Here is an 18,275-nt window from a genome sequence, read left to right as displayed (position 1 = left end):
TGTTCATTGTTTGGCTCATATAACTGATCGACAAGTTGCCGTAGAGTGCATGCAGAGAAAATAGTTGAAATGCGTGCGGAGAAATGTCTTATGGTGGTTTGAATAAAAGTAAGTAAATTTTGCATCCACCCCTATTTAGCATTGCTTTTTGGAGATGGCGTATAAGTAGAGGTGTTCAAAATAGACCCGATGACCTGAAATTTATCTGACATTTTAACCGAATCTGATTTGTCCCGACTTCTAATATGATTAAAATTGTGCAAAAAATAATATGGATACAAAATTCAATTTCAAACCGACCCAAAACACCTAACCCTTAATCAATCCGATGACCCAAATGAACATCTCTACGTATAAGGTACATAGTGTTTTGTTAGTAGGGGTACTAATTTTGTGGAACTCACAGGGCAATTCAGAAATACTTTGTAAGAAGTAAATTTGTAAGGCTGAAACCCCAAATCATTACACTGCACTAGTGTTAGCAACTAGGAAAGTGGTGTACGTAGGGGTAGGGTTTGGATTGAGATTCGTGTTGACGTTACATTGTAGACTAGTTGGAGTGCCGAACTTGAAGTTCCTTGTTATCCTTTTTGAGTTTGTTTCTGATATTGATAACTTCTTTCAATATTTTACTGTTAAAAGAGAACTCACAAGTAGACCTATCAAATCAGTTGGTTAGGGTCGATTTTGTTACGTTTGAAGTTGTGATTTGGAAGGTGATGCGATAGCTCTGTTTTCGAGGTGTTCTTTTGGTTGGTGGTGTGGTGGAAAAGGTGGTTATTGTCGCTGTTGCAGATAATTATCCCTTGAAATGTTGATGCTTATTGCTGGCAAGTGGTAGTCAAATAGGCTTTGGCTCGGCCCATTAGTATTTCGACAGTGACTGAGCCCCGCCTGCCCCATTAAGACTTTATACCGACTCGGCCCTTCTTGGCGAGTGGTAATTGTTATTGTTGTTGGTAATGCGGCATTGGTTGGTGGTAGGAATATTTGTAGTGGTCAAACTTGGTCAATGCTCTGATGTTTTTACTTTTTACGACGTTGGGGGGTGGGGGGAGCTAGGAGGATTTGGAGTGTATAGGGTATGAAAAATGGAGAAAGAATGTTCATCTATATTTCTATGTTGAGTTGTTCTTGCATAAACTCAAAACTAGTGTCTTAGCTTGCAATAAGTGCTCCTTAGAGCTATAAACATACTCGTTCGAGCAGGCTACTTTCAATATCCTTCGTTTAGGCACTTCAAATAATCGTCCAAGCACGTCAAGGAAAGGTCTTCTATACACATAGATTAAAGCACATAAACTCAATGCAGCATTTTGTAACTATTCCATGCCAACCAAAAGGAGGAATAAAAGCAGCACATGCAATTGGTTATAACAATTCTCATATTGTCCTTCACAATCTCATGGTAACAAAAAAGAGAGTTAGTACTAACTAATTTAATTCCAAATTCTACTTGTTGGTATATAATGAATACAATCAAATTATAAATGCAAATTACACTACTAATGTAAACAATTACTTTATGATTTGTTAATGCCTTGCTGGTAGATAGAAATGTGCTTTTTGGGGGTTCAAGTTTAATTAAATTTGAATTTTAATCTCTAGGGTCAAGAAAATTCAATCCGGACTTGATCTCTAAATATGTCCAATTATTCTGGGTTAAAAATTATAAAAAATAAATTCTTAAAAGGCGGCTAACACGTACAGTGTTCCCGATACAACTTTACCCTTATTGGTCTGATGAAGGAATTGTGAAAGTTAACTTTGATGTATTGAGGTTTTCATACACAGGTATTTATTGACAATATTGTTGTTTTAAATTCATTTGTTTTAATTTTTGCTAACGGAGATGTAATAGTGTCGCTCATATACTTGTCAGACGGCAACTATATTCTTTGTTATTAGATTTGGTTTGATGGAGGTCCTCAATGGATTCCCACCTTTTGTTGGTTAATCCCGCTAATTAACATATAGCCTATGTTTCTTTTCAAAACAAAATTATGAAAATTTGATACCAATAAAATTTACATTGAGAAAGATCAAACAAAATCTCACATGACTACATTTTGCCGTATAAAATAATACATTTGATTAGAATAGAGTGGAGTATTTTCAAGTGGATTCTAAGAATTTAAAATTTGAACTCTTATTTTTTGTAGACCCGAACTTGAACTCTTAAGATGTGAAAAACACTCAAAATAAAGTAGAAACCATTCGGGCCCAAATAGGATCTTAATTCCTTGTCCATCCCTACTACTAGAAACAAAAGACTATTTCTAAAACAAATTCAAAACGACGATTTTAAATTAATCTCAACATTAAAAATAAAAACAAAAACCATGCTTATTATAACAAAAAAAAGTTAATCCCATCACAGCTTGAGCTTATATATCACTACAAAAGCTGCATTCCCAAAACATTGATTATAATTGGTTCACAACAAATCCACTTGTTGGAACTAAACACTAAGTTTATTACACTAACTTTTCATTACTATAACCACCGACTATCAAACGAGCCGCCGTTAAGTGAATGATGATCACAAGTTCACAAATCACAACCTCCTTAGTTCTAAAGGTTAAACCAAACAACAAAACTCCAGGGCGGCAAAAAATGATAAATTAACCAGCCTCCAAAAACAATGAAAAAAACCGAAGATTGTTGAGGAAAAAACATGAATCTTCAGTTACCAATGTATATATGTTCCGAAACTTTAGGGACTTCACTTCCATATCCGAGGTTGCTGAGAAACGCGAGTTACCAGTTCCTGCAAACAGCAAGTGAAATGGCTGTTAGATCAAAAGATCTTTTAGTGGTATTACGAAAAAATGCACATTGAGATGATCGCTTTACCTCCGAGTAACGCCCATAATCTTTGCGCAAATGAGAACTCTTAACAATCGTTTCCCATTTCGCACCAGAAGTTGGCGGTTTGACGTTTTGGTTCCTAGATAAAAGCTTAGAGTTAAGACTAGAGTAAGAAACCGAGTTCCTAGGTGAAACTCGAGGTGAAGCTGAAGGCAGTTGACGAGAAAGCCAAGATTCTGATGGTGATTTCGGTAATGGGGGTGTAAGAGATGACTGCACAATGCTAGTGTCATCTGCAGACACCAGAACAAGCTCCCTGCAGCTGTTTGTGTTTTGTTTCTCCGATTCAGTCATGGCTCTCGCCTTCATAAGCGCCAACCGCCCTCCATACTCTAGTTTTACCGCCTCTTCGATGGATTTATCGACTGTCTGCCTCTTGTTCTTCGGTAAGTTCAAAATTGAATAAGAGACTTTAGTGATATTTACGGACTCTACATGTTTTTTCTGTGCCGGGGTTCTTGTGCACGGATTCCTTGTCTTCCGACTATGTTCCTCAAATCTTTTTGAACCCTTTTGAGGATTCTCTGATCGAGTATCCTCAAAGGAATCAACCCGTCTTGGAACAGCCAGAAACCCGACACCCTTTTGGTAGAGATTATGAGGTGATTCGTTCTGAAAAGGAGAGGCAATGCTCCTTCTAGAAGTTCGGTAGGGAGAGCCGCTTCTAGTCTGCAACTCCCCTGAGTAGAACATAGGCCTGGTATACGTTGGAGGCTTCTGCAGCTCACAACTTTTGTGCACTTGACTGACCTTCTGCTTTGGGTTACTATATGGATCCTGTTAAAGGTTTATAGCATCATAAATCAGACTAGAATACATTACTCACAAGGTATATTGTGAGCTTTTTTGAATGTATGGGAAAAATCAAGCCCTTTCACAGTTGTGAGTTGTGACAAGCTTTCGATTCTCACCACACCTACAACGTACGTGAAGGATTAATTCCCTCCCCTGAACCTGTAGCCTGTAAGGATTCTCTAGCCTATCCCGAGTTAGAAAAAATAAATTTAATCTCAATTGTTGTAATAACAATAGGATTATGTTACTTGGACTCGGATATTGATGTCGAATACTGGTATGTGTCCAAGTGTCGGAACTCGAATACGTCTAAATATACAATTTTAAGCCTAAAATGAATAGTCTAAGGCCATATTAATGTCCGAGTATCAAGGACCAGATACAAGTACGTGAAGCAAAATGAAGAGTACGAGTAACATAGAATAGGATATGGGAGGGTGTTCAATTACCTTAACCATCTTATGACTAGGAGATCTCCAAGATTTGCTTTTAACCAATTTGCTTAGTTTACTAGCAGAAGAAAGAGCACTTTTCGATCTATCCTTCATGGATGGTAGTGGATTAACAAGACGCAAGGAGTTCTTCGAGCAAAACCATGGAAGGAATCTACAAGCTTTTACTTTTACAGATAGAGCACTCCTCCCATCGTAGCTATCTTCTTCATCATCACTTTCGTCTTCTGACCCGATATCCTGACCGGTATAAGGTACAATGTTGTACACATTTCCATTAGGTGGAGGTGTCATAGCTCTAGGAACCAATGCTTTTACCTCTTTAGCTTGCTCAACAGCAACAAGTTGCTTCCTAGTCGCGTACTGAGATGGCTCGAGGGTCATTGCCTTAGCTGCAGATAAGAATCGGTTCATCATAAAATCGCGAGCTTTTGGATCAGTAGGAGGGTTATCAGGACGTTTGGTCTCAGGACGTTCTGATGCACTCAAACCACTAACACTACAGTTAATCGAAAAGGACTCGTGCTGAGAAAACGTCTCGATTGCATCAGAGAACGTAGCATCATCATTTTCTGACTCAGAGCTTTCTTCGTTTATTTCAGTCCCTTCTTTCGAACTTTCCCATCTAGCCACCCCACTAATCGACGAGGGGAATTTTGCACTTAATGTCTTAAACTCCCCCGAAAGTTTGTTAGGTCGAAGGGTGTTAAGCTCCCCCGAAAACTTGTTTCGAGGTCTAAGAATTACCAACTCCCCGGATAACATATTGGGTGTTCTGAATCCGTTCAAGTCAACTGATTTTTTACCGGGAGGAAATGGCATTGTAGGAGGAACCCTAGGAGTTGTAGGAACCTCTTGAGGGCTATGTACCTTAGATTCATTTCCTCCTTTTGCCTTCCCAGGAATTTGTTCCCAAATGAAAGGAACAGAACCTGGTTTCACTACCTCTCCCAAGTTTACATCTGATCGTTGAGTACAAATCGAGTTTGGATGATTGGGAGGAGAATCCCTTTTGTTGTCTTCACCCGAAGAACGTAATGGTGATGAATATCTCCTTGCAGACATTAATGGGGCACTAAAATTAAGCTGTTTTTTCTCCATTGTTTGAAAGTTTTGAAGCCAGAAAATCAAGGAGTGTATGATAGATCAAACCCAAGTATAAGCCACTTTGTCTACAAAATCTGTGACAGTAAACACCAAAAACTGTCAAAAAACTTTATAATAAATCAAAGGATCTTAGCCAAGCTTTTTGGGATTACAGGTAGGCTGAGGGAAGGGGAGGAGCTCGGTAAGAATCAAAATTTCAATCTTATCTGAGATTAGTGGTAGAAACGAGACCCAATTGTCGATCTTAGCCAAGTTTTTTGGGATTAAAGGTAGGCTGAGGGAAGGGGAGGAGTTCGTGAGAATCGAATTTTCAATCTTATATGAGATTAGTGGTACTTGTTCAACTAAAACGAGACTTGATTCTTGATCATAGCCAAGTTAAGTGAAATCATAATATTGTTTTAATAAAACAAGAATTACTCTAAAAAGAGATTTTTAATGGGGATAATTTAATTAGCATATCAAAATAAAGCAAAACAAATCACACACAATTAATATTAGGCTGATTTTTACTAAATGAACCACACAAATGAAATCAAATCAGACTGCATAATCAAAAACATAATACAAGCTTTCCAAAATGGAGGAAACATAACATTATTTCACTTCCCATATCCCGATATATACCATTAAACCATTAAGCGGCTCCCACCTAAGCCGGGGTTAAGAGTTTCATATATGAGCAACTGTGAGTCGATTAATCAACTCAACCACAATGACTATCATACTAATCATTGACCCACATAAACATTCAATAAAATTCAAGATGAACTAAAAGAATAAGTCAAGAACATCATTAAAAAATTAAAAATCAGCAAAATTAAGAAAGTGGGTGTTAAATTTCATACAAAAATCTCAAATTTCAAGAATACCCATGTAAAATTTTATAACTTTGTACTAAATTTCAGCAATTGTAACTCACCTTGCATCAGAATAAGGAAAAAAATCTCAACTGAAAAGAACAGAGAAAAAGAACAGAGGTCAGAGAAAGTGAATAAAAATAAGAATACCAAATGGTTTGACAAATGGAAGATGATGAGACAAAGTATAATATATCTTGTTGGGACAAGAATGATGGTGGGTTGGGGGTAATTGAGTGCAAAAACAGGCAAAGCGTTAAAGACAAGAAGATAGTGAATAGTTGAGTAAGTAAGGGTTAGTTAAAGTAAGTTGTGCTTTATAGTTTGCTCATGTAATCAATTTTATAGGAATTGCCCCATTATTCATCCAAAATCTCTCACATTAAAAAGTTAATTCTAATGATATTTACTATCTCCTATTTAATTTATTAGTTCCATTTAGTTTTTTACACTTGTCGAGACAATATTTTAACATTTAATATCTCTAATTATTCTTGTATTAATAATCTTTATATCGCGACGAATTAAACAAGATCTTACATTATTATGTTTTAACTTATAGACTAAGAATAAAATATAAATTAAGAGTGATAAGTGAATAGTAAAAAAATAAAATGAAATTAATGAGTAGAATAAGAGGGGGTATAATATTATATGGAATAACGAAATACAATTCAAGAAAAAGAAAAAACCGAATATGTTAGTGAGGCATATAAGTGAAATTATGTTCATTAGTGAAATAATAGTAAGTTTATATATATAGAAGAGAAACAAAAATTATAGATTTTAATGATTTATTGTAGATGGAATCTTGATGGTGTACTTTTTCATTTGAATTGTGTTTTCATGTTGTTATACCTTTTGATTTAATAGGTGTAATTTAAAATCTTATTATTTTCATTATTAGTATGTTTGATAATCGGCGTAGTAGTGTAGTTGTTAATAATTAAAAGAAATTAAAATGTTTGTACTTTAAAAATATTATGATGTGGTAAAGAAATAGAACTTTTTAGGGGTGCAAATAATATTTCTAAACTATAAATTATAGCATTTTAAAATTTAACATAATTTTTAAAATATTATATTTATTTTCAATAATGATTATAAGTTTCGAACAATTTAAGGAAGAAATTAGGACAAATGGTTGATTGAAATTTGGTCCATACATTACTCCATAAGTCACGGGTCCTACGTAGGAGTGATTGAAAAAAAAAAGAGAGGGAAGAAAGGAAGTATATTTGTGGAATAGAGTGTGAGTGAAGAGAGTGGTGGAGACAATAACTATGACTTGGACTTTAGTGAGGCTTGTGGGGCCTACAAATATACCGCACCATCACCGCTCTTTCTTAACGATCGTTACCGATCATTTTATCATGTCATGACATGCATGTTGCTTTTAGTAGACTTATGCTAGCTTACTTGTTACTACTATTTAGTGTAAATAGTGGGCTCTCTTTAAATTTGTAAGTGAATTACTTTTTTTGTCCTTTTTGGTTATTTTTAAGAAAATGATAATAAATAAAGAGCGAATAAATTATGTGGATAAAAAATTAAAAAAAAATTAAAATGTATAAATCAAATTAAAAGAAATAGTAGGCTATTACCCAGAAATAAAAATAATACAAATCAAGTGGGACGAATCAAAATAGAAAATAATGCAAATTAAATGGAAGAGGAGAGTATACGCTTATTCTCTTTGTTTGAGTTGTTTAGCTCCATTTTCTAAAATTTTATTGATTACTATACTAAAAAGATAATAAAATGATCAGAGCAATATAAAATATTAAATTTTTAAAATTTTTGAAAAGTGTAATATTATTGCTAGTAAGAAGTTATCTAAGAATAAATTTTTAGGATTGAGAATCTCATGAGAATTTATTTCCTACTTGACCTCTTAATTATTAACACCTCTATAAAGTCTAAAACAATTAAATAAATAATAATATAATAAGGGAAGTAAAAAAAGGTTACAATTGTAATTATTCTATTATTATTATGCTCAAAAATTCCATATTCTAATATGCTCTAAGAAATTTTATTTTACTAAATGCGTAATATACACATAATAACACGCACATTAATTTTATGAGTATATACTTAAAGAGATTATCAAAAAAATTTATTATTTTGGTGCGCATTAATTTACTCCACTAATTAAGATTAGCAAACACAATTTACTCCTAATCCTAATATTAAAAGAAGGAAAGGAGTAGCAAGCAAACATGAAGTCAAGTACAAATGAAAAGTAAAGAACGAAATCAAACATATAGGATTTCTGACAACAACCTTCAAAGGTAATCTCTGAAAGTTTAATGATTCTTTTTTATTATAACATTTAAAGTTGCCAACAAAAAAAATTATGTAGATAATACTTTTCCATAAACATTAATAAAAAAATCACATAGGACTAAAAGCAAAAAACACAAATCCTCTATTTAAATTAAAGTAATCTTTTTGGCCAAGAATTATATTGTGCATCGACATAAAGATAAAAGATATTGATAAATGACTGGTAGTTGAAATTGTTAACTGGTTTGACTAACTAAAAATATTAGTTTATAGGTTAATTTTTCAAGTTAGGTGTGTTAAGTCATCTATTTTGTGATTAGTGTGACTTGAATGCACAATTAAAATGTGTATTCATGTGTGTGTGACTCTTGAGTTATGGAGTCTTTAAGGGTGTAATTATATGGGTGAGTATTCATGGGAATTATGGGTGTTAATGAAGGTTAATGGAGAAGTAGAAAGGTTTGGATTTATGGTAGCTCGATCAGAATTCTGACAGAGGAAGCAGAGAGGTCGCTCGACCGAGCGAGCCATATTGGTAGGTCGAGCGGTCAGACAGAATGCTCCAGAATGCTGCTGATGCTCGCTCGACCGAGCGAGCTCCCTGTTTCGGTCGAGCGGATCCTCTGATGTGCATGGGATGCTGATTTTCGACCTTTCAAGTCCTTGGAGTTATTTCATATTATTCATTACACTATATTAATATTGTATTCAAGAGAGCTATTGATATTCTTGTATCTAGTACTATATATAGAGCTCTCATACTCACTCAAATGATATCCACAAAACACACCCCAAGCCAAACACTAGCCTATATCTCTTCTCTATTGTAATTCTCCATATTTGAGAGTTCCTTGAACTCCTTTGATAATATAAGAGATACTACACACCGGAGGACGTAGCCTTAGTTGGGTGAACCTCGTTAAATCTTTGTGTCATTTTATTGCTTTATTTTCTCCTACAAACATTAATATTATTGATAGCGTAATTTGTTCGTCACAAAACCTCATACACTCGATCTTGGCAATATTGGAGTTTGAAACATATTGTTCGAACTCTAATACATCGTCGTTTTCAATTAAGAATATATTTGGTAAAATTTATTTGTTGGTTGTAAATTGTTTATTAAAAATAAAATAAGCTAAAAGTGAAAGGACAATAAAAAAAGATATTGTAAGTTGCTTTTTTATTTTTGCTTAAAAGCTAGTTTTTCAACTAGTTCAAAAATCTTTTATTAAATAATTTTTTAGTTATTTAACAAACTAAAAGCTCAAAAGCAAAATGTCACAAGTCAACCAAAAAACAAATAAAAAAATTAATTACCAAACACGTGATATCTAATAATACTCATTAATATATACATAAAACCGATATTGATACCATTTCTAAGTAACAAGGCAAATTCATCATTTTACATTTATATACTAGCAATTTTTAGTATAGAAAAAAAAAGAAAAAAAGAAAAAAAACCTATGTGTCTTACTAGCGACTTTTCTAACTGAAATTCACAGTTTCCTAAATTCAAGTCTCTAGCTCACTTTCAAAACTAAATAATCTTATTTCTGTTTGACTGTCCGTTTAGTATTTGATACTAAAGGTGGTAATAGTGACGAAAAATTAGTGCAGTTTTAGTAAGAATATCTTTTGACAAGTTTAGTGATTATGTTTATACTTTTTTAATCATCTTATTTTTTTCATAAAATTCATTTCAATGCATTACCATTTAAACATGTGATATTAGGCGGTAATGAAAAATTGTGAACAAAAAATTTTTTTACGATCAAACATTCATTATCATGGGAATGACATAATACATATCATGAAAATTTACACTATAAATCATTCTCATTATCACCAATTACTACAGTTAACCAAACGGGCATAAAAGTATTAATTTTTAATTTTTAAAATAAGAACTTTTAAGGACAACAATTATAGCAATTTCAATAAAACAAATACAATAATTTCTAATCAATAATCATTATTTGTGAGCACCACAAAAAGACAAAAAAAATAATAATAAAATAAATAAAATAAAAAAAGGTAAACTAATATGATAAAAGTCTCACCCTATCAAATCGTAACACGTAAAAGTGATTTGTTAATTTTACAAATCATCGTTATTTACTAAAATCTGGTGAAACAAATAATGTACTTTGTAAATTGGATGCTACAATTTGCTTTAATAAAAATATAGTTTCTGTTTTTGTTGGTATAGTTAGTTGCCCAACATAGCAACAAATTTAATGTGTTTCCATGTTTAGCAATGATTCTAAATGTACTTCTAGTAATTTGCCAGCTTCTAATAACATTTATAAATATACGTCTTTAACATTATTAGTAACAATTACATTAAAAGGGCTAATTTGTTGCCAGTCATAGTAGCAATATTTCAAAGCCAATCCATTGCCCAAAACTCACGACACCAACTATTCACTAAATGAAAACAAGTTTTATTGGTCATTCTACTCCTACTATTCAACCAATGATCAATGTAAATAATTATTTTTGTACCATATTTTTCAAGCCAGATTTGATCGATTCTACTCCTTCCCGACTTATATATAGCTCTTGGTCATTCTAATATTACTGTATCTTGAATTAATTTTAGCTTATATATATAAATTCTATTTGCTACCAAAATCTATATTAAAATTCAGCCGGTTTTCTGAGAGATCGTCTTTTTGAGAGATGTCTCTTAGGCTCAGCCCATTAAACCTTAATGTTCACTTACTGTATCCTTAATGCCTACTTACGTTATCCTTAATGCCCATCGAATAAGTACTTAAAATGTCTACTTACAATATTCTTAATGCGTACCGAGAAACTTAGCTTACTAGCCTACTTATCATATATGCTTAATGCCTACTTATAATATCTTTAATGCCTACTTATAATATATTAAATGCCTACCGAGTAAATGCTTAATGACTTAGAATATTTTAAATGCCTAATTACAATGTTCTTAATACCTATCGAAAAACTTACTATATATTTTTTTGGCCAGTCCAATTAAAGACGTCTCTCACAATAATTTGTGTTAAAATTTGATGGTTGTTGTGACTAACTAAAGAATTTTTAAACCATATGTTGCCGCACATGCCCAATATTGGATGACAAATTTTCTTGTTGATCAAGCCCATATGCTGAATGTAGTTTGAGGGAAAATTTAAAATAGGTAGGAAAAAAAATATAAAAAATTCATATAATAGTAAATTTTGTAAAATAATTTTCAAGATAAACAGTTTTTTCCTAAAGTTGCAATTTGAGACTGTTCGCTGTTAGTAATAGCGAACAACGACTGGAGGTCAAAAAAAGTCAAAGAGCGTGTTCGGTGTTACTAAACAAAGACTTTGACTATTTTTAACCTTCAGTTTTTGTTAGCTGTTAGTAACAGCGAACAGATGCGAGCTAAAAACAACAAATTTCCCTACCCTGTTTGACCAGGTTTTAGTTTCGTTCGCTATTAGTAACAGCGAACATACCCTTTGCTTTTTTGAACCCTCTGCCTTTGTCCGTTGTTACTAAGTGTGAACAGCCTCAAATCTCAGATTTGAAAAAAAACTGCTTATCTTAAAAAATAATTTTAAAAGTTGACTATAATATAATTTTTTTTGTATACTTTTGCTTATTTGTTTGAGCAGCAATTTTCTTGTTGGAGCCCATATGTTATATTTAAAATGAACAGAACCTACTAAACTATTAACTATTATATGTTTTTTCTCGGGCGGAGGCACATATGAGCTCATGGGTTATTTGATCTAATTTGACTTATTCGAAACTTGAAAATTTACATATATTTGCTAACTATAGTTAAAAAAGATTAAGATAAGACTCTTGCATTGAACTCACTTGACATTTAGACATTTAGATAACTAGAAAAAAATATTTATAATTGAATGTAGTATATTGTTACACTTAAAAGTAACTTTTATAAATCAATTTGAATGAGTGTAAATGTATATTAATATATTATTATTTTTTTTGTTGGTTTTAGCTTTATGGCCTATGAGTAAAATATAAATTGCTACTTTTTCAAAAAAAAAATTTATTTTTCCCTAAATTTAAATTTAAGTTAAAGAATAAGTATTTGGCATTTTTAAGCTTTATATATTCACTCTATTTATTTAAGACAATTGAATATAAATTGACAAATTAAATATTATGATTGCAAAATTTTAAGTTATACTTTTTATGTATGATATTGCCTCTAAATTTTTAAACCAACCTAATATAAAGCCAGATTTAGCACCAATTTTTTCTTACTCTCTAAATACCGACATTATTCAAAATTTGAAACGTTTATACATTTACTATTGAGTAATGAGCAGGTATTTTGGGCAAATTATTTTGCACAAACATCAGTCAAGTTACACCACCCTTATTTCTTTGTACATTACTTCATGCATGTTCGACCCAAATCTACAAGGTCTTTCGACTTATTTTCGATCAAAACAATGATACATCATTTCGATAAAAAATGAAGTTGCAAATGTAATAAACAATCGTCAACACGACAACCTCGAGAATTAATAACTGACGACAATACGAGATTGCCTTTAATGACATGAACAAGGGATTGTGCAACTAACAAAATCATCGAATTGCTGCAAACCAGTTTCTCCTCCATTTGAGGGTCTGATAAGTAACATCCCCAGCACTTTCTTCATGTTTATTCAAGGATAATATGTGCTTCGCCCACTTCTTTTTCTTCATCGCAACACCAAGTTTATCTTCATAATTCTATACAAATCAGGGTAATAATATAAGGCGGAGATCTTTGAAGAACAAAACTGAAAGGCTAAATTAACCCGAAAGTTTATATACCTTCAAGCATAGTCCAGTATCAGCTTCACAAATGGGATATTCGACAGGGCAACAATAGTCTGATTCAGGGCAGCAAACGGCATTGCTATAATCACAGCAACCTTGTATTAGACAAAACCCTAAAAACTCGTAGAGGCAACAGCAAGTCTGGCCCGGCAGACAGTAAGATAATGACCCACATTTATGAGATGGAGTGGGAGACGGGGTAGGAGGAGGAGGAGGAGGTGACAGAGGAGGAGGCGAGGGAGAAGATGGTGTTGGAGAGGGAGGTGTCAGTGGTGGTGAAGGAGCAGGAGCAGAAGGAAGTGGTGAAGGATTTGGTGGAGCGAGCTGTGGAGGTAAAGGCGGCGAATCTGATGGAGCAGAAGATGGAGATTTGGCTGAAGTTGTCTGTATTGGGTAAGAAGCTAAGGCATGAATTGCACAAACACCATAGGTTAAGTTTGTGTTTCTTTTTATGTAAATGTAGCCATCCATTCCCCAAGTAGTGCCCCAAGAGTTCTTCACTATCCAATAATCGGTGTCCCCTTCCGAGCCATAGCCAACAATCAAGACAGCATGAGTAATGTCAGCTGGATTGCTCGAGCAAGAACCAGCGTAGATTCCCTAGGTGGAAAGTTAAGAACCGGCTTTAGTAAACTATAGCTAATATAAACTAAGAGATAAACAATCCAGCACAAAGGGAAACACCGAATAAGGAATTTATAAAACCGGGATCATACGAAATGATACTCCCTGAATCATTGTTCTTTAAAGAACTTATTTAAGAAATTAACGGCCCATATGGGAGGTGGTAATAAATATTAGTAATGGGAATTAAAACTTGTGTAATTTTGGTGAAAAATCTCTTGGCTACCTTGATGGTCATGTTTGTCCAACTTCAATCATCTCATTTTCTTCATTAAATTCATTTCAATACATTACCATTGGGAGAGTTGGTATTAAGTGGTAATGAAAATTTGTAGATAAAAAAATTTTTTGTCATCAAAGTTTCATTATCATGGGAATAACATTGAATTTTTGATGCAATTTACATTATAAATCTTAGTACCACTAACCAAACAGGCCGTAAGTACTTATCAAAGAATGATACACCAATGTTAATTAGAATATTAAGGTTCCAGAAGATACAAAATAACCACTAGTGGAAAAAACCTCATCTGCTGCGGTTTTTTGATTATTTTTTTATTACTTTTATGTTGCATAATTAAAAAACCGCAGCATATGTTGCGTGACAGATATCTTTTTCTCCACCAGTGAACTGGTAGGAAAACCAAAAATAACCATAATTATCATTTTCGATTCAAAATTCAAACAGCTTCACATTAGATTAGAGTAGATTGAGCAAAAACTTGCTCCTGATTCATAAATTTCTATCGTTGTATACTCGCATTGCTGTGTATCACTCACATTTTATATGCACAAAACTTTATAGTTAGTTGTGAACACTTACCCCAGTATATAGCTGAAAATCGATAGAGGATGCATCGATACCAACTCTTATTGGCTGATTAACAGTGGCACACATGAGAGCAGTATCTGATTCTTCCACATTTCCATAGCCATCAATGTGTACTATACTGTTCACAGCCTGAAAAACAGAGAAACTATATTCAGACTCGGTTAACAACAACAGATTAATGTTCTGGATGCATGTTCAGGATAACTGGAATAAGACCTTGGTGGTAGAACAGGTACCATCAGCTGTGGTGTAAGGACAATTAGCTTCACTAACAACACCACCATTGTTTATGACCCACTCAAATGCATTTCGAATGTGTCCCCCTTTACCGTCATAATTACTCTTGTTGAAGCTCAAGAGCTCTTGCTCTGAGAAGGTAACTAGTTCTCCTTTATTGATTGCGTTGATTCCTTCAATGGCACCAATAGAAGAGAACACCCAGGAGCTTCCTGTATGCAGTGTGCACAAGTCAGGGTTTTTGGACCCTTAATATTAGAATCCGGGTCTGCACCCTACCCGAATGTTAGGGTCCGGGTCAGGGTAGGGGTCCAGACTCAACCTAGACCCTTAAATGCCCATCCCTACTCTATACAATCAGTAAATTTTCAGAAGAAAGTAAGAATTTTGACTTACTTAATGTAAGGCACAAAGCATTTCCAACAAATCACAAATCGTTCAAGTATAGTAATCATAACTTCACTCTTCACTCTTTTACCGGTAGAGTATATAACATCATGGGGTCTCAACCATAATCTTAAGTTTATGGTTGACGCCTTAGGATATGTTCTATGCTCTAATATGTCAAGAGACCAGTTCATTTCACAAATTAAACTTGCGATTGAGACCTCGATACATGTTATATAGAGTACTCTATCATTTACATTCAAAAATGATGTGAACATTACATCTAAAGTTTTTGGATTGTTGATTAAGTGTAGCCACTTCCTTTGCATTGTTTAATAGCATCAGGTTTGATTTCCTTAGGATATGTTATATAATCCATATGTTTTTTGTTGATCTTCACACTTTTCTTTTTTTCTTTTCTTCCCTCCATTATATATTTCACATTTTCACTTTATCTACTATTTTTACTTTTAACTTAAGCTCATCATTTAGGCACACACTTTTAAAAATAGATTATAATAGTAATTCTAATAAATGAACAAATTTATCAACATAAATTGAATTAGAACAACCAAACTCTTTCCTTTTAATTTACAACACTTCTCAAAACACACTATATCAGACATATCATACATAATTTTAAATATTTTATTGATATCTCTAGTTACATACTACTATGAGTAAAATTTATAAAGAAACCATATACTAAAACCAATATGACAACATTTGCTTGATTATACTTTTTTGTTAATGTTAATCAACAAAGGTATGAAAACAACACTTGTAAAATGGATAGTGTAGAAATGAAAGGGTTGCAAATACTCATTGGGTTGTGTCCCATTCAGAATGAAGATATCACCCGGGAAGCTATCACATTGTAAATTTAAATGGATATGATGATGAATGATATATTTAGATAAGATTATAGGATGGATTCTCAACTATCTTTCTATTCCCATCCGTCTACTTTATAATAATAATTAAAAAAAATTCACGAGTAAACTTGATTAAGTTAATAATTTTTTTTTATCGTCGATCATACTTTTTGCACACATTTTAAAGCCACTTTAGAGCTATTATATTTCTAATCACGCATTATAAAAAATTATAAAAATTATATGTTAAAAAACTTTACATTAAGACGAATCTAATTAAATCCCACATAAATATATTTTATCTTCAATAGATACTTTAAATATCTTATTTAAATTATTTTTCTGAAAAAATTATAAGGGTGTCCAGCAAACAACTGATAGCTAATATCTAGTGGCTGATTGCATTGACTAATTTGACCAGCTGAGTTTATAAACTGATTTGACTAGCTGATTTTAAACCCGTTGCTATGAGCAGCTTGTTCAAAAACAACTAATTCATAACAACTAATTATTCTAACCAGCTAACTTACCAAATACTAATATTACATAATTTAATCATCCAATCTTCTATTTATATAAAAAATAAGCTAAAATTATTTAATAACCTATTGTGCCAAACCAAACACTTCTTTTTAAGTTGACAAACAAAGTGAGCATAGTGACTTAGTGAGTAGTAAATAAAAAAAAAAGACGAGGTAAGATATTACCACTAACACCTTGATCTTTGACCGGAGTAACCACTTCCTTTTCTCTCCAATCCAAAGACGGCGGCGCGTCACACATTAACACTGACCGCGCGCGCGTATGCTTCCGTTGACTCAACTCAACCAAGCCTTTCACCTTCCCTATATACTTCTCCCTAAACTCTTCATTGCTCATATCACTGAACCGGTTTAAACCCATAGAATTCCCACTCCGGTTCGAGTTTCTCTCTACGATGTATTTCAAATTACACTTGAAATTCTGAAAACGGTTCATTAATTCCTCACTGTTTTCGTATGACTTCCCATGTTTTTTCTTCCATTGTTGAAACAACTCCATCATCCGGTTCTCTGATTGAAGGTATTCCGGTTCGAAGCCTGTAATGGAGTACTGAACCGAGAGGCCGGTCCAGCAGAGACATGATTGGAAGAGAGAGAATAGTGTAAAGAAGAGCAGCGATTGCGAAGGAAGATGATGGCGGATTGATTTATGGGTATCCATGTTTGTAAACCGGGTTGCCGGGTTTGATTTCTAGCAAAATGAGTTGATGTGGGTCTTGTTGAGTGAGTTTATTGCCTAGTGATTTGATTAGGTGAACATTTGAACCGTCCGTTAATTCTACAATAATGTATTTGTTGCAGATTTCTGTTCCAACTTATTTAGTTAGATCAATTAAAAGAGTCTAAAATTGGAGTGCTCTTAAACTATTCATAGTTGAGATTTGTTTATAAAGATTAGGTACGATTGAGATGGGTTTTGAAAAATTTTCATAATAACTTAAAAATGTATTCTAATTAAGTAAAACTGTTAATTTTTTTGAAAAAGCAATTTAACATACTTTATTTAATTTTCATTACACATTTTTTTCATGTATCCATACTAATTGCTTTTCCAAAATACTCTATCTTTTTAAAATACTTACACCAAATGATATATTTTTGCGAAATTTAATGCATTTATTAGATTATTTATACTTAGAATTATACATAATTAAAAATTACAAAAAATAAATATTATGAAAATATGCCACGAGATGAATAAAACAAAATCTCACGTAATTATACTTTTTTCTCGTATAATAGCTAAAATATAAAAATTACTATTGAATGATAAATAGTGTAAAATTTAGTTTGATACAACCTTGCAAGTAATACGGAATAGATGAAGTATAATGTAGTATACTCGGTGGAGAGAGAGTATACCTCCGAAGGTGGTGAGTGAAAGACACATTATGGTAAGAGTTTTGTCAATAGTTAAAAAAAATAAATAAATACTACTAAGGTGGTGAGAGAGTATACCTCGTACATTCATTAATTTTCAAAACATTACCTCTTGTCATTATTGTCTTATTTAGGCTTTAAATATTATCAATTATTTTTAATTTTTATTTGATCAAATTTAACGTAAATCTTAT

General features: G+C 32.9%; 2 protein-coding genes across 2 annotated transcripts; both read right to left on the bottom strand.

Moving 5' to 3' along the window:
* Positions 1-2,127: 2,127 nt before the first annotated feature.
* LOC130815378 (uncharacterized) lies at positions 2,128-6,385 on the bottom strand. Its single transcript, XM_057681830.1, has 4 exons — positions 6,148-6,385; positions 4,116-5,299; positions 2,857-3,648; positions 2,128-2,770 (listed from the first exon to the last, which is right to left on the bottom strand). The coding sequence occupies exons 2-4, from the start codon at positions 5,217-5,219 to the stop codon at positions 2,726-2,728; spliced, it is 1,941 nt and encodes a 646-aa protein (XP_057537813.1). The 5' UTR covers positions 5,220-5,299; positions 6,148-6,385; the 3' UTR covers positions 2,128-2,725.
* Positions 6,386-12,656: 6,271 nt separating this feature from the next.
* Positions 12,657-17,666, bottom strand: LOC130815446 (cysteine protease XCP1-like). Its single transcript, XM_057681924.1, has 5 exons — positions 16,867-17,666; positions 14,877-15,109; positions 14,652-14,789; positions 13,199-13,804; positions 12,657-13,114 (listed from the first exon to the last, which is right to left on the bottom strand). The coding sequence occupies exons 1-5, from the start codon at positions 17,360-17,362 to the stop codon at positions 12,968-12,970; spliced, it is 1,620 nt and encodes a 539-aa protein (XP_057537907.1). The 5' UTR covers positions 17,363-17,666; the 3' UTR covers positions 12,657-12,967.
* Between the last annotated feature and the right edge of the window lie 609 nt (positions 17,667-18,275).

Source organism: Amaranthus tricolor, chromosome 6 (assembly GCF_026212465.1).
Source record: "Amaranthus tricolor cultivar Red isolate AtriRed21 chromosome 6, ASM2621246v1, whole genome shotgun sequence".
NCBI classification, from domain to species: Eukaryota; Viridiplantae; Streptophyta; class Magnoliopsida; order Caryophyllales; family Amaranthaceae; genus Amaranthus; species Amaranthus tricolor.
This window is presented reverse-complemented; position numbering and strand designations above follow the sequence as displayed.